We start from the raw sequence: 15,716 nt of genomic DNA on the forward strand, positions 1-15,716 counted from the left end.
TTTCCGCAACCTCTTTTTCAACATAAAAAATATATTAACCATGTTAAAGAAAATATTAAAAATTGACAAATTACAAATTTACAGGAAAATATTAAAAATTTAAAAGAAAATATTAAAAATTTAAAAGAAAATATTAAAAATTAAAAGAAAGTATTAAAAATTTAAAAGAAAATATTAAAAATTGTAGTAAAAAAATTATAAAAATTTAAATAAAATTAAAAAAAAATATATATGAAAAATTAAAAAAAAAAATTATGAAAAATTAAAAAAAAATTATAAAAAATTATGAAAAATTAGAAAAAAAGTTATGAAAATAAAAACAAATTAAAAAAGTAAAAGAAAAATTAATAACATTTTAATAAAATTAAAAAAAAATATATAAAAAAATATGAAAAATAAAATAAAAAATTATAAAAAAATTAAAAATAAAATTTATGAAAAAAAAATTATGAAAAATAAAAAAAAAAATTATGAAAAATTTAGAAAAAAATATAAAAAACTTAATAAAAAATAATAAATTAAAAAAATAATAAATTAAAAAAAATATAAAATTTAAAAAAAAAAAATAATAAATTAAAAAAAAATAAATTAAAAAAAAATAAATTAACAAAAATAGTAAATTAAAAAAAATAAAATTAAAAAAAATAAAATTAAAAAAAATTGCAAATCAATTATAAAATATTGGAAAATTGAAAAAAAATTTAAAAAAATTAAAAAAAAAATAAAAAAATTTTAAATTTTAAAAACTAAAAAAAAAACGAATATAAAAAATATAAAAAATAATAGTTTATAAAAAAATTATAAAAAAGTTGTTAAAAAAATTAAAAAAAATAATAAATTAAAAAAGTAATAAATAAAAAAATAATAAATAAAAAAATAATAAATAAAAAAATAATAAATAAAAAAATAATAAATAAAAAAATAATACATTAAAAAAATAAAATTAAAAAAAAATAATACATTTCAAAAATTAAATTAAAAAAAAGAAAAATTTAAGAAAAAAGAAATAAAGAATAATTTTTCTATGTACTGTTTTGGAACCATATATATGTATATGATTTTGGTTCTGAAGATTATGCCTCTTATTTTTAAGTTCAATTGAGAGTTTTTGTTGTTTTATAGATATATCTTTTTATATATGAAGTCATTCATTATAAAACACAGTAAATAGAAATAATTGTTTTTGCGAAACCTTTTTGAAAAGGAAATATTTATCTGGCACCAAGAAAAAAAATAATTTGTAGAGAAAAACAATAATTTCTATTTATGTGTGCTGACGTGCAGTTGTATATGTTAATTTTTGATATGTCAAAAGAGAAAAACAATAAGGAATCAGCACTTATACCTAATGTTGTTATACGTTTAAAAAGAACAAGACTCACAAAAAGCAAAGCATATTCAGAAACACAAAACGTGTCGCCGAAATCTTAAGATATCCCAAATAATATGACTGGAATTTGCAAAAAATTTCAACTCCAAATGATATTGAAGATATTAAAAAAAAATGATCACAGCCAAGTAAAGTTCATAAAAAGCCAAAGTTACACAGAAAAGCAAACATTTGAAATGCCCCAATAATTCATTGCCAAGGCATGCACTGCTATAAAAGATGTTAAAACTACTGGTGATACTCACCCAACCTTACCAAAGATCTGTTTGCAATGAAAGAACCAACAGTTAGAGGTTAGATTCAGTTTATTAGTATTACGAAAAGAAAAAATTATACACTTATTGCTTAAAAAAATCTATGATTACGGCGTCGGAATTTCAAAAAATATAAATCCCTAATAAGGTAAGGCCACCAAGAAATTCCGAGGGATCTGAAGTATAACAACGTTTGCGTAGACGGCAGCTGGTAAGTTAACAAAATATGATAATTAATAACAATTAACTTGATGCCAAACAAACAAAAAGGAATACAAATTAAAAATTTGCTCAAAATCCCAAAAGAAAACGAGACTTAAATCAAATGCCAAAAAAGTATAGAAAATATGTTTAAAAAGAATTAACAAAAAACGAGAAACTGACTTCTTCTAAATGTAAGACATTGAGAAAGAGAGAGAGAGAGTGAGACAGAGTAAGAGAAAGCCAGTATAGAGTTCCTTGTAAACAAGCACACACGTCAACACCAGCGTCTTTCAAGCGAGCATAAATCAACAAAAATAGATTTTTTCTTCTACTTCTAAAAAAAATCAAAAAAAAAAAAAGATATCAAGCGTATCTTTTTTTCCTCACCTCCTTATACCTTTATAGTCCTTAAACCCTTCTCCTTACTTCTCCTTCCCTGCCACATTATCCTCGCTATTCACCTTCATTTCCCGATGCCCGGCGTAATCCTTCCTTATTTCCTAATTTCCTCTCCTAACGAACATCTTTCTTTTAATCACAACATACGTTTTTTTACTTTAAATTATATTGTTTTTCTTTTTTGCAATCTCTTTAAAATTTCTCTTTAAAATAGGTTATCAATTTGGATGGCAATGATTCCCGCAGTCCCACTCCCGACAGGGATCGATACAAGAGGCGCCGTAGCCGCAGTCGCAGCCGTTCTCGTTCGCGTGACCGTGGAGGTAGACGTGGCAGACGTAGCCGTTCTCGCTCTCGCAGTCGTTCGCCTCGTTCTAATCGCCGGCGCACCTCAAGGGAAAGAGAGCGTAGCAATCGAGACAAGGAAAAGGATCGTGAACATGAGCGTGAGCGCCGCAAGAAGGGTTTGCCGGACATTAAAAAGGAACATTTGAGTGGTAATTTTCACATAGAAATCGTTTTAACATTTACATCTCAACAGGTATGTGTCGTCTGAACCAATAACGGCTTTTATTGTTTAAACCATATCAGCTGTTTTCCAGGAATCCATTTCGTGTAATACTCTAATGAGTATTGGTCCTAATATTTAGGATTAGAACCACAAGAACTTTGCGTTTTAAACGAACCACTTATAAAGGGTTTAATTTTTCTAAACAAAATCAGCTGATTATGTTTTAACCAAGTCGATTAGTTTGAGACACACGGCGGTGCCTACTAACGGCCATACACGCAGGTCCTAAGAATAAAAATTTACTTGTTTCACCCAAATCAATAGTTTTATGCTTATAAAACAGCTGATTTTGCTTAACCAAGCAATAGAAAGTCGTTGCGGGTATGATTTTAAGGTTACGGGCTGTATTTTTCAAACGTTTGACTGATTTTTTTTCCGTTTTGTCTGAATCATCTGTTTAACTCTTTTGGAAACCAGCTGATTTTAACAAAACAACAAAATTGGCTACTTCGAGAAACACAGAAATGTTCTTAAAATTAAGCTCCAACGATGGAGTGCCCCAAATACGCGACTGACTATGGTTCGCTTGTTTCATTCAAATCAGCTGTGTAGCAGCTGTTTTTTGTCAAACAGGCAAAGACATTTGATTTGAGACAAAAAGTTTGTTTGATCTTAAGATTGAATTTAAAGGCCGTGTGCCTCAAATGAACGATTGGCGCGATTGTTTCATGCTTACCAAAAAACAGCTGATTTGAATTAAAAAAGCAATAAAAGGTCTGCTTATTTGTGACACATCGGTCTTTTGAATTGGTTTTAAAGATCAAAGGTCAAAACCCCGCTAACACTGCTCGTTAAACCCGGATTTAAGGCTCTCGTCAGCTGATTTTATAAAGGGAAAACAGATGATCAAGCCATTAAATCTGGATTTAACGAGCAGTGAAAACGGGTTTTTCTAGGGTCGTGTGTTTTAAACGAGCCACTGATATTTGTTCACTTGGTTAATACAAATCAGATGTTTTATCTTTAACAAAAAACATATGATTTTGATAAACCAAGCGATGGAAAGTCGGTTCATTTGAGACAAACAGTGTTTGTGGGTTTGGTTTTAGAACTAACTGTCACAACCACTAAGTTTTTGCCACATGATTCGTTAGCCTTCACAACGAAAACAGCTGATTTCACCAATGAAAAACATCTGATTTCACAGATGAAAAACATCTGATTTCACAGATGAAAAACATCTGATTTCACAAATGAAAAACATCTGATTTCGAAGATTTGGCCAACGAATCGTAAAGCAAGTGGTTTTGACAGTAAAAGCTGCTTGGTTCTAACGATTATCCGATTTTTATTTGCTTAAAGCATCCATATCAGCAATTGTTGCCAAATGAAATCAGCTGATTTTGTTGATATTTTCAGCAGAACAAAGCCGTGCGTTCTAGACACATTTTTTTTCATTTTAGCCAATGCACGTGGAGGGACAACACAATTTCATAAAAACTGAGAGAGTTTGAAAATGTCTTGGGCCCCTCCACACTGGCAATGCCAAACAGTTGAATAAGAAAATATTTTTTTCTTACAAAAATATTTAGCTCCCATAAAAGAGCTTTCTATATACACACTGAGTCATATGAATATGACCCCCCAGCTTAGGCACGGACACATATTTTTTATACTCAATGCATATATGCCATGGTTCTTTGGGATATACACCAAATATCAACTGTAACTACCAAATCACTTAATCAATACATTATTAAACTTTTTTTTTTTGCTTTCTAATTCCAGTGATTAACGGCTCTTGATGATATGACGTGTGTTGTTGTTGTTGATGGTTGTGCCTGTACTTATTTGGAAGACTGGCTTTATATACAAAAAGCACCAAACATTCGTTTTTGTTTGGTTTTTTTTTATAATCTCGTAACACATTGGCATTTGGTCTCGTTATCTCTTGAAAACTTTGAGCAATTTTTAACCTGTACTCGTGTTTATCGTGTGTGTGTGTGTATGGGTGCGGGTTACAAACTTATAGTGTTACATGTGGGGCTTTATAACGCCCGCCCTGCTAACTGTTTCAATAAGAAAGGTCCCCCGAAATCTTAACAGAAGGATTTCTTCATGAAAGTCACCGTATTTGGAGAACAAAAAGCAGGGGTGTCCAATGGACAAAAGACGTTACAGAAGCCACATGCTTGTGTGTGGGCTAACTATCCTTGACAATCACTTTTAGGTTAACTATAACGTACAGTGCGTGCAAAGAATCGATCGTTGTGATAGAGCTTTTGGTTGTATTGGCTGCAATCGTATATAAACCGTATCCTCAAATTGAATTCTTGAGTTTATATTTCATCTGGTGATATTTGGTACTCCAAGTACTCAAGGTTAGGTTAGGTTAGGTTTAAGTGGCAGTCTGCCACCGGACGCACTTAGACGTTTTCGTCCATTGTGATACCACAGGAACAGAAAAAGGAAGATGCCTTCTAGGTCCTACCGTTGAACCATCCAGATCGCTTTAATAACGCCCAATAATTTGCGAATATTTACATCCGCTAAATCAGACAAGTTCTCAAAGAAATGAGAACCTAAAGTGGAACTCTGTGGAACTGCTAGTGCGGGACACACACACAGAAGCTCTACTTCGATGTCCTCACAGCTTCTGCAAAAGTCGTTGCTGGCAACCTTCAGTCTGTCAGCATGTTTTCCGATTAGACAGTGACCTGTCATGACGGACACAATGACTGAGACGTCTGTTCTAGCCAATGACAGCAAAGCAGTATACCTCTTCAAGTCTAGATTAGGTCACATAGTTTTGGTATGCTCTCAACCCCCTCTTTGTGACCATCTATCATTCGATGTCCTTCGGGTCCGCTTCTGAAAGCTTACATGTCACTAGAGGTATACCCACAGATTCTAGTATCCCTGGAATGTGTGGGGTAGTTCCTAGTCTCGCAAGCTCATCCACTTTACAATTTCCTGGAGTATCTCTGTGGCCCATTACCTAGAACAGGTGAATTTTGAACTCGTTGAGAGATCTGCGATAGTCGAGGGCGGTTTTTGTGTTCAGAAATACATTCTCCAGGGATTTAATGGTTGCCTGGCTGTTTGCGAAGATATTTATGACAATCGTCGTAATGACATTATATCTTCGCCATTCCACTACTTCCTTAATTGCAAGGATCTCTGCTTGATACACACTGCAGTGGTCGGGTAACCTTTTCGATAAGACCAGTTCTAGATCTTTAGAGTACACCCAAAGCCTACCTGGTCATTTGGTTTGGAACCATCCGTATAGAAGTCTATGTAACCTCCGTTACCATCGTGATATCGTAGTTCCAATCGCTTCTATCAGGAAAAGTGGTACAGTACTTTTTATCAAAAAGTGGCTTAGGTAGGGTGTAATCCATACTGCCTGTAATTGGATATTGTATCAAGGATAACACAGTGTCCGTAGCCTCCACATGACCAATTAGAAAGCTTCCTTAACCCCACGGCAGTGGTCGCTGCAATTTGTCTAGCCACAATGTCCAAAGACATAAGATGTAGCATTAAATTCAGTGCACCAGATGGTGTCGTCCTTTGGATGCGGTTAAATATTGAGCAGTAGGTGGACTTTTGAAGTGCCGTCCACCAGACCACAACACCATATAGCATTATAGGTCTGACAACTGCAGTATATCCCCAATGCCTTTTCCAAAATGTTGGATTTGAAGTTCAATTTCCTGTGCAGTAAAACACCCAGGTATTTTGCGCTTTCTGTAAATGGAACATTTTCTCCACCTAAGAAGACAGGTTCCACTGCAGGCAACTTGAATCTCCTTCTGAAAAGAACGGTACACAAAGGCTCTTCAATATTTATAAACAAATACGGTTCAGAAAGTCGCGTACTTAGAGCCCCAAATAAACCGCACACCGAGTTGATCCTCTGGTTCAAAAAAAAGCTTAATTTCCTTCCCTTTTAACTTGAATGACTGACACGAAGACTTCATGATTGCCCAGAAGACCTTATATAATGATTTTGGAAAAAAATTACCATTTGACATTTGGAGCCCACAAAAACTTATTTTCAACTCATTTGCCTATAATCAGTTTGTTCATTAATTGTTTGCATGCTTTATATGCTCGCACGAAGTTTGTTTTATAGGTCCATACATTATAATAGGAGGCCACCATAGAGCAGAGGTTAGCATGTCCGCCTATGATGCTGAGTGCCTGGGTTCAAATCCCGGCGAGAACATTAGAGAAATTTGTTTCGTGGTGGTTGCTTTGCCATGTAAATACATTCCCCAAGAGGTTGTTGTTGTTACCACATTTTCATGTGGAGGTGGCGATCCTCGTCAAGTTCCTTTAGGGGAGCAAGCTCGTTCCGGTCCAAAGGACCGATCGCCGAGGGAACAGGTTGGCCATTGGTTACTTAAAGGCGCCAATAATCCGCCTTGTCACATCGGGCATCATAGGCACTTAGTTTTTGTGAAAGAGCCGGTGCCACCCGACCTCGCTCTGAGACTCTCCACTCGTGACCGCTGATTGTCCGCGACTGCCGTTGCAGCTACTCCGTATGGAGCATACCACTATCCGCATCCTGTGGAAGCGCCACAAGCGATAGCCGCGAAACCCGGAATTAACGTCTCATCGTCTTTCCCACATGCACTGCATACGCCGTAACTTGCCGCAGTCATTCTGCATAAGTACGTCCGCAGTCCTAGGTGTCCCGTAATGATATCGAAAGCCAACTGATCTTTTTCCTACTTCCTATAGTACGTCATCCTAAAAGAACCCCAGGAAAACATATATTTTGTAGGTCAGTATAGGTTAGTTGGGTAAGAGGGTCGCACTTTTAACCCGCTCCATGCCACAATGTATGGACATACACCTTTGCCAGTAAACGGCTTGTTGTGCACTCTCTATGTCCCCCAGTTGGTTCAAATCTAGTGTGGAATCCATGTCAAATTGTCTGCCCTTTGTTGTTGTAGCCTGTCAAGCTCTGTCTATTGGTGAACAAGATTATTTCGGTCCATGGTACCGATCGTCGCGGTAGCTTCATGTTGTTGTTGTTGTAGCCACATGTCTATGTGTGGAGGTGGCGATCCTTATCTAGCTCCTAGGTGAGCAAGCTCGTTCCGGTCCAAAGGACCGATCGCCGCGGCAACAGCATGGCCATTGGTTATTTAAAGGCGCCAACAACTCGCCTTGTCATATCGAACATCATAGGCACTTAATATTTATGCAAGAACCGGCGCGACCCGGCCTCTCACTGAGACTCTCTGTTCCTTACCGCTGATTGTCCGCGACTGCAATTGCAGCTACTCCGTATGGATCATTCCACTATTCGCAACCTGTGGATGAGCCCGGCAGCTCGCAGCTAAGCTTCTCGTGATAACAATGAAAACCACACAGATCGGAGCTGAGCTGCAGGTGTGGTGCCCATAGTTATCCCGTGGGAACTTCATGGTTATTGTTATTGTTCTAGCAGTGTGTTTTACACTGAGACGGAAGCCCTTGCAGATCAAAGACTCCATCGGGCCAATCCGGTACGTACAACCGGTTGCCATCGGAGCTCAGTTTTCCAGCCCGGGTTATTCTCATAGTTATTCAGTGCCGGGCTTTTCTGTCCTTCCGTTTCCCTTCTGCGGCTCGACAACTAAACGAAGCGGATCGTGCCTGACCACAGCCCGGCCTTCGCCGACTTGGTTTTTATTGCCCTTATGGCTAACTTATAGGAGGCCACAGTAGTGCAGAGGATAGCATGCCTGCCTATGACGTTGGACGCCTGGGTTCGAATCCAGGCGAGAAATTTTAAAACGATGGTTTTCCCCTCCTAATACTGGTGACATGTTTTAGATACAGAAGCCATGTAAAAACTTCCGCCCAAAGAGATGTCGCACTGGGCTTTGACAAGAAGGAGGTCCCTTATCACTGAGTTAAAAAACTCGAATCGGACAGTCATAATAGAAAAAGAACACAACTAGCTGAGCTCGGCCCGCTCTGCTGCGCCCGATAATGCTATGTTGTAGAAAATTACTCTTAATTTGGAAATTTCTGCCTAACTTCAGTTGAAAATGTATTCCATTTTTCCTGTGGATTTTTCTAATCTCAAATACCTCTTATTTAAACCCCAATAAGTAAAAGTACTGTTTAAGGATGCGGTGTATCCCCAGAGACTAAGTCTCAAAAGTGGAAGTCAATTTCGAGCTCTACTCTCAAAGACCTTTTATTTAAGATCCATACTGCCATGGTCGGGTAATACGTCCGATTTTAGGAATGTTTTGGGGGTGGAGTGACTCATGAAACACTAAGTTCCACAATTGGATATCAGATTCGCTTTCGTCTCTCAAATACCAGTAATTTGATACCCATATTTCAGTTATTGGTCTATAAATCCGTTTAGCGGGTTTCGGAGGTGGGCGGCCCTCCTAGGCACAACACCTCAGATTCTGATACCAAAAGTTTGATTTTAGGTTAATGTAAGAATGCCAACAAAATTTCGCTTAAATCGCCTTACCCATCTCCGAGATCTGGTGTTTTTGAACATTATTAAAAAATAAATAATAATTAAGTTAAAAAATAATATCGCAAACAATCGCAACGTCAAAGTCATAACGAGGATATTTGCTCTATGATCAATTTTGACCACTCTGCCCTCTTCATGTTGGCTTCCCCAAATTACCGTCATTTACTGGCTACTTTCAATTGGATCAACTCAATCCATTTCAAAACAGCCAGTAGATGGCGCTAACTTAAATGTTAGTGCTACTACTCGCTTGGAGTGGCTTAACGCCTATAACATTGATCATCGTTTCGTAGTTGTCTGTCTATAAAAATTGCTATATTACTACATATTAAATAGTTATCATTTAGCCTTTTTTAAAATCAAATCAAATTGCCATATTAAACGATTTTCTATGATAAAGAACTAATTTACCAGTCCATATATTTGGTATGGTGCCGATAGTTCTTACGGCCAGCGGCCTACATTTATTTGTGTCCCCACACATTAATTAAATCACACAGTGTCCTATTAGGTCATTGTGATTGATCGACTGTTTGGGGTGAGCAGAATGAAGATATCAGATTCGTAGTCCACAACCTTATACCTTTAATTTAACCCCCATTGTCAAGATTGAGAGTTGTGCGCCACACTCCATCTGCCACTCTACTCAAAAATATCTACAATTTGTTACCCCTTTGTTTCAATTGGTCAAATAATCTAGTGGAGGACATTTTTGGAGGTAAAGCACCCCTTGAGGTATAAAAAAAATTATATAGCCTATTGCTCCTTCCGGACCACTCCCCACAATCTGTGAAAATTGGAAAGAAATTCGTTCATCTGTTTTTGAGCCTATATGGAACAAACAAATTTACAAACCAAAAACAAACAAACACAAATTCATTTATATATTGGGTTGCCCAAAAAGTAATTGCGGATTTTTTAAAAGAAAGTAAATGCATTTTTAATAAAACTTAGAATGAACTTTAATCAAATATACTTTTTTTACACTTTTTTTCTAAAGCAAGCTAAAAGTAACAGCTGATAACTGACAGAAGAAAGAATGCAATTACAGAGTCACAAGCTGTGAAAAAATTTGTCAATGCCGGCTATATGAAAAATCCGCAATCACTTTTTGGGCAACGCAATATGTATATATATATAGATACTCGTACCAGCTTATACACCGATTAGGACCAAACTTGCCACATTTTTAGAAAGTCATAAGTAAATCAAATATAAGTTAGGTCTGGTAAGGTTGAGAAGCAAGTGCCGATATAAATCCTCCCCATGCCACCATGCACGTAAGCCAGTAATCGGCTGAGGTAATGAAATACATAAAAATATAAAATGCCTTTTATTGTTAGAGAGAAAGAGAGTGGGAGAGAGAGAGAGACAGATAAACAGATAGAGGGGGAAAGCTACTCAGTTCTCATATGAATAAATAAAAGTGGGATATTCTTTTATCATTTTTGATACCAGTTTTAGTTTTTTTTTATCCGTATAATGCTTAACTGTGCCCAGGACTTTATCATCAACCAAGGCACTATTCGCAACTGCACGTCATAATATCAAGGACCCGTTATTTACGATTTACAATATAAGGAACGCGTTAATTTTTCATGTAACCTCCAAAATATTCATCTTTCCTCACTCTTTGTATTTTGCAGTTTGCAGCACAACTCTATGGGTTGGTCACCTTTCCAAATTGGTCTATCAAGAGGAACTTTCGGACACTTTTGGCGAATATGGTGATATTGTGAGCATTGATCAAATAGTGCCACGTGGTTGTGCATTCATTGTCATGAATCGTCGCCAAGATGCCCACAAGGCTATGCAATGCTTGAAGAATCACAAACTACAGGGTCGTGCTATAACCATTTCCTGGGCTGCTGGCAAAGGAGTGAAGAGCAAGGAATGGAAAGACTTTTGGGACTTGGAATTGGGTGTAACCTATATACCATGGAGTAAATTGGATGAAAGTACCGATTTCGATGCATTGGAGGAGGGAGGCATGTTTGATGAAGACACCATGCCCGGTTGGATGAAGGAGAAAAAGCAAACTTTAAAGAACTTACAGGAGAAATCAAAAGAGTCGGCTATAGCGGGCATTAATTTGCCTGGTGCGACCAATATGCCACCTGGAAATCCTCCACTGTTGTTTAACATCGATACGACACAACCGCCACCTGGACCTCCACCCACAGGTGGGCCACCACCCATGATGCCCATGGTGCCGGGTCAGTTTTCGATGGCTCCACCAAGAATGATGGGAGCACCGCATATGGGAATGCCCATATCTGGTTTGCATATGCCCCCAAATATTGTACCTCCACATGCTGCAATGATGATGATGCCTGGTTTTGGTATGGCCGGTCAGGTTCCTCCGGGCGGAGGACCACCACCCATGGCTCCACCACATTTGCCACCTATGGGGGCACCTCACAGACACCCTGCTCAGTTTCCACCCCCAATTGGTAGTGCTCCTCCTGCAACACAAATGTCCACTAATGTTTCTAGCGACGACCAAATGGATATAGAAATGGACGAGGAGGATGGTGCCCCATCAACGGAGACCACTGCAGCACCTCCAGCCAGTGCTAATGCATTAAATTTCAATCAACCTCCGCCATCATTTATTGGTGGCAATGCAAATACTCACGAGGATCCTGCAACTGGTGGAAATTCGGGCGTTGAAATCTTTGGCCGTGAACGGAATCGTGGTGGCGGTGGTGGGGCCGGCAATGCCGGTCCTCCGGGTTCACGTTGGGGTGGACGAGGTGGCGTTATTGGTGGAAATGATGATGGCAACGAGGGTGGTGGTGGCGTTGGTGGAAGATGGCGCGAGAACGGTTCAGGTGGAGGGCCACCACAGCACAATTTCGGTGAAGGTGGTGGACGTAACCGGCAAGACTTCATGAATGGTAAGTATTTAAAAGTCGTTAAAGTTGCAAAAATATTGACATACATATATATTAAAATTTCAGACTTTGATAATAGAGGTGGACCCCGTGGGGGACCCAATTTTAATGGTGGAGGTGGCGGCGGAGATTTCCATCCCAATATGCAAAATCGTTTTAATCAACCGACTAATTTGATGCAGATGCGTATTCCACCTCCAAATGCATTTAACCAGAGAGGCGGTCATGGCGGTCCCGGGGCACATGGTGGACCGGGCGGACATGGTCCCGGTGGTCCAGGTGGACATGGACCCGGCGGCCATGGCGGCCCCGGAGGACCGCCCATGTTTATGCGTGGTCAAGGAGGTCCAGGAGGACCAGGTGGGCGGCCACAAGGGCCAGGTTAGTAACAATTTCAAACGAATCATTTGAACGCCAATTGCCATATTCGCGCATACATTTGCAGGATTCTTCAATAGAAACAATGTGTTCGACAGAGGAGGAGACATGGGTGGATTTGGTGGTCGCGGAGGTGGCCGCGGTGGGCGAGGCGGCGGCCGAGGTGGTCGAGGAGGTGGTATGGGTGGCGGCAGAGATAGAGATGGTCCCAACTGGAGTGATGAGGAAGAAGACAATGCCTTCAAAAGGCGCGGAGGTGGTGTTGGTGGCAATCGTTTCCGTGACAGGGATGATAACCACGATCGTCATGCCATGCGCGGTGGCCGTGGAGGACGTGGCGGCCCCGGCGGTCCTGGAGGTAATAGAGACGTTGAACGTGATAGGGATCGGGAGAGTCGTAGCAAGAGTCGAGGTTTGTCACAGGAAAAAAGTCGCCGCATTTCACGAGATGACAAGAAAATGTCGAAACCACCAATCAGTGATACCGAAGAAGATTGGGACAAGGAATTGGACGATTATGATGGCAAGAATGACACAAAGAAAACAAACGAAGGCAATGCTTTCAAAGCTGATGATAGGAATAACCGCAATAATGCTTTTAAAGGAGGCGATCGGAATGATCGAAACAAACCACCATTTAAAGGAGGCGATGACAGGCAAAATAAAAACAATGCCTTCAAAGATGACGATAGAAATGAACGCAACAAAACTGATGTTGATACACCCATGAAAGTACAATTGGGCAACAAAAAGCATGATGTCGATGAAGAAAATTGGGACAACGATGATGATTATAATCGTCCAATGGCGACGACAAACGAACAAACTGCCCCATTAAAAGCATCATCCCCTCAACCAACAACTTTGGCAACAGATACTCAAAAACAGGATGACATGAATAAGGACAGTGGTAATGGTTCTCAAAAAATTTCGAGTTTTGAGGATAAGAAGGATAGAGAAGCGCCAGCAGCGGCGACTCCACAAAATACTGCTACTGTTGCAGCGACTCCACAAAATATTGCTACTGTTGCATCAGCTTCTGCACCAACTCCGGTTAATGAAGCTCCAGCTAAAAGTGAAGCTGCACCTATGACTGAAGTTGCGCCCAAGATTGAGGCTCCTCCTAAGTGCGAAATTCCCCCAAAGAGTGAAGAACCCCCAAAGGTAGATGCTGCCCCCAAGAGTGAGGCTCTGGCCCCACCACCAACACCAGTGGTTGAAACCCCAGCACCCACTAAAGCGGTGGAACCACAACCAGCTCCTGCGCTAGTCTCAGAATCGACGACGCCAGCCACTGAATCTGCACCAGAACCAGCTTCTGCCACTGAAGCCTAATCTAACTTGGATAAAAACTCATGCGAGATTTTAACTGTAAATTAGTTTTATTGATGACCGAACGATCGATCAATCACTTACAATTCATGTCACGTCATGTCAGAGGATAGAAAGCTAACACAATTTGGAAGCATTGTCCGTACAAATAACCATGTTGCTGCATAAAATGACGTCGCCCTCACACGCAACATACATACACACACACATACACAAACAAACAAATACATTAATAGAGATGATTACGCGATAGTTGTTCATTATAAAAATGAATATATGCATAAAGTTAGATTAACTTTTTTAAGAGTTTTTCTACATATGTTGTAGATTTAATTTATATATTTTCCATTTTAGTCCCAATATGATTATATCATTATTTAAGATTTTTATTGTTTGTATAAAAAATATGATATCTCTGCTAAAGAATGAACCAGAGTTCAAGGGTATTTGGTTGCATATTTGGATTACTTATTTACGCTACGTATTTTTACCTCCAACCTCACTCACACAACCACCCACCCAACAGCATCTGTTCATAATACCAATTGCCCAGAGACTCCACCCATCCACAACGTACGTTACTACTCAAGAAATGATCAAAACAGACTACACCATCTACTAACAGACATAAGATAAACACCATCAAATGCTGCAATTGTTCTGCATAAGATAGAACAAAAAAACACACACACACACACACAGACACAAGGAAAAGGAAAAGTGACTACCACCACCATATTATATATTTATATACATAGATGTACTAATGCGCTTCTCTTCTTCTTTATTGTTTTAAGACATGTAGCCCTTAAAATAATTCCTTATTCAAATCTAACCTAACTTTAATATTCAAGGAAAACATTTCTTTCATTTACAAAAAACAACTAAAAATATATTACAAGAAAAAAAAAAAATAAATAAAAATATGATAAGAAAGAAGATGAAATGCTAAATTACAAATAAATCGTAAACATATTGAGAATTAGTTATTCACAATTAAAAATAAATAATAATAATAATAAACAAACAAAAAAAAGTACATTTCTTTTGTTTGGGACAAATGAAATTGCCAAGTGTGTCCATCGCGGATACTGACGCGGAAGGCTTTGTCAACAAACTGCTGACTTAGGTTAGGTTGAAAAGAGGGTGCAGATATTAATCCGCCCCATGCCACTATGAACATAGACCTAAGCCAGTAATTGGCTTGTTGTGCGCCGATTACTGGGAGTCTCTGGGCAATTCTCTTCCGATTTGGCAGAAATTTTGTACAACGGCTTCTCTCATGACCTGTCTAATATGGTCTGAATCGATCAATAGCTTGATACAGCTCCCATATAAACCTATCTCCCGACTTTGCTTCTTGAGCCCCTACAAGGCGCAATTCTTGTCCGAATGAACTGAAATACTACACAATGACTTCTACAATGTTTAGCATTCATTTATGGACCGAATTGGACTATAACTTGATATAGCTCCAAAATCATAACAGTTCTTATTTAATATTCTTTGTTTGTCTAAAAAGAGATACCGCGCATAGAACTCGACAAATGCGATCCATGGCGGAGGGTATATAAGATTCGGCCCGACCGAACATAGCTCGCTCTTACTTGTTTATAAATCATTTTATGCAGCATTATAAGAGCCTTTATGTTTAAAAGGTTGTTAAAATCAACTTCTTGCAAATCTTTTGGAAACTGCGAACAGCTTTCATGTTTTCTCACACCTTGTGATGGCATTATAAGCTGTCTGCATTCTGTGCTTGCTTTCTGAGTCATATTTTCCGAACAATTCAGAACCATACATCAGTGTTGGCAGTAAGTAAGATTTTGCCAGAAGAGTTCGG

The 15,716-nt window shown here is 38.6% G+C and overlaps 1 protein-coding gene across 2 annotated transcripts in view; it reads left to right on the top strand.

The window, feature by feature from the left end:
* Positions 1-14,732, top strand: part of LOC106094149 (SR-related and CTD-associated factor 4) — a 28,823-nt gene extending 14,091 nt beyond the window's left edge. For both annotated transcript variants that reach the window (XM_059370616.1, XM_059370617.1), the window contains 4 exons: positions 2,462-2,744; positions 10,913-12,166; positions 12,230-12,544; positions 12,609-14,732. In XM_059370616.1, the coding sequence (XP_059226599.1) occupies positions 2,462-2,744; positions 10,913-12,166; positions 12,230-12,544; positions 12,609-13,876 (3,120 nt within the window). In that variant the 3' untranslated portion in view covers positions 13,877-14,732. The remainder of the gene's footprint in view (positions 1-2,461; positions 2,745-10,912; positions 12,167-12,229; positions 12,545-12,608) is intronic.
* The last annotated feature ends 984 nt before the right edge of the window (positions 14,733-15,716 follow it).

Source organism: Stomoxys calcitrans, chromosome 5 (assembly GCF_963082655.1).
Source record: "Stomoxys calcitrans chromosome 5, idStoCalc2.1, whole genome shotgun sequence".
NCBI lineage: Eukaryota > Metazoa > Arthropoda > Insecta > Diptera > Muscidae > Stomoxys > Stomoxys calcitrans.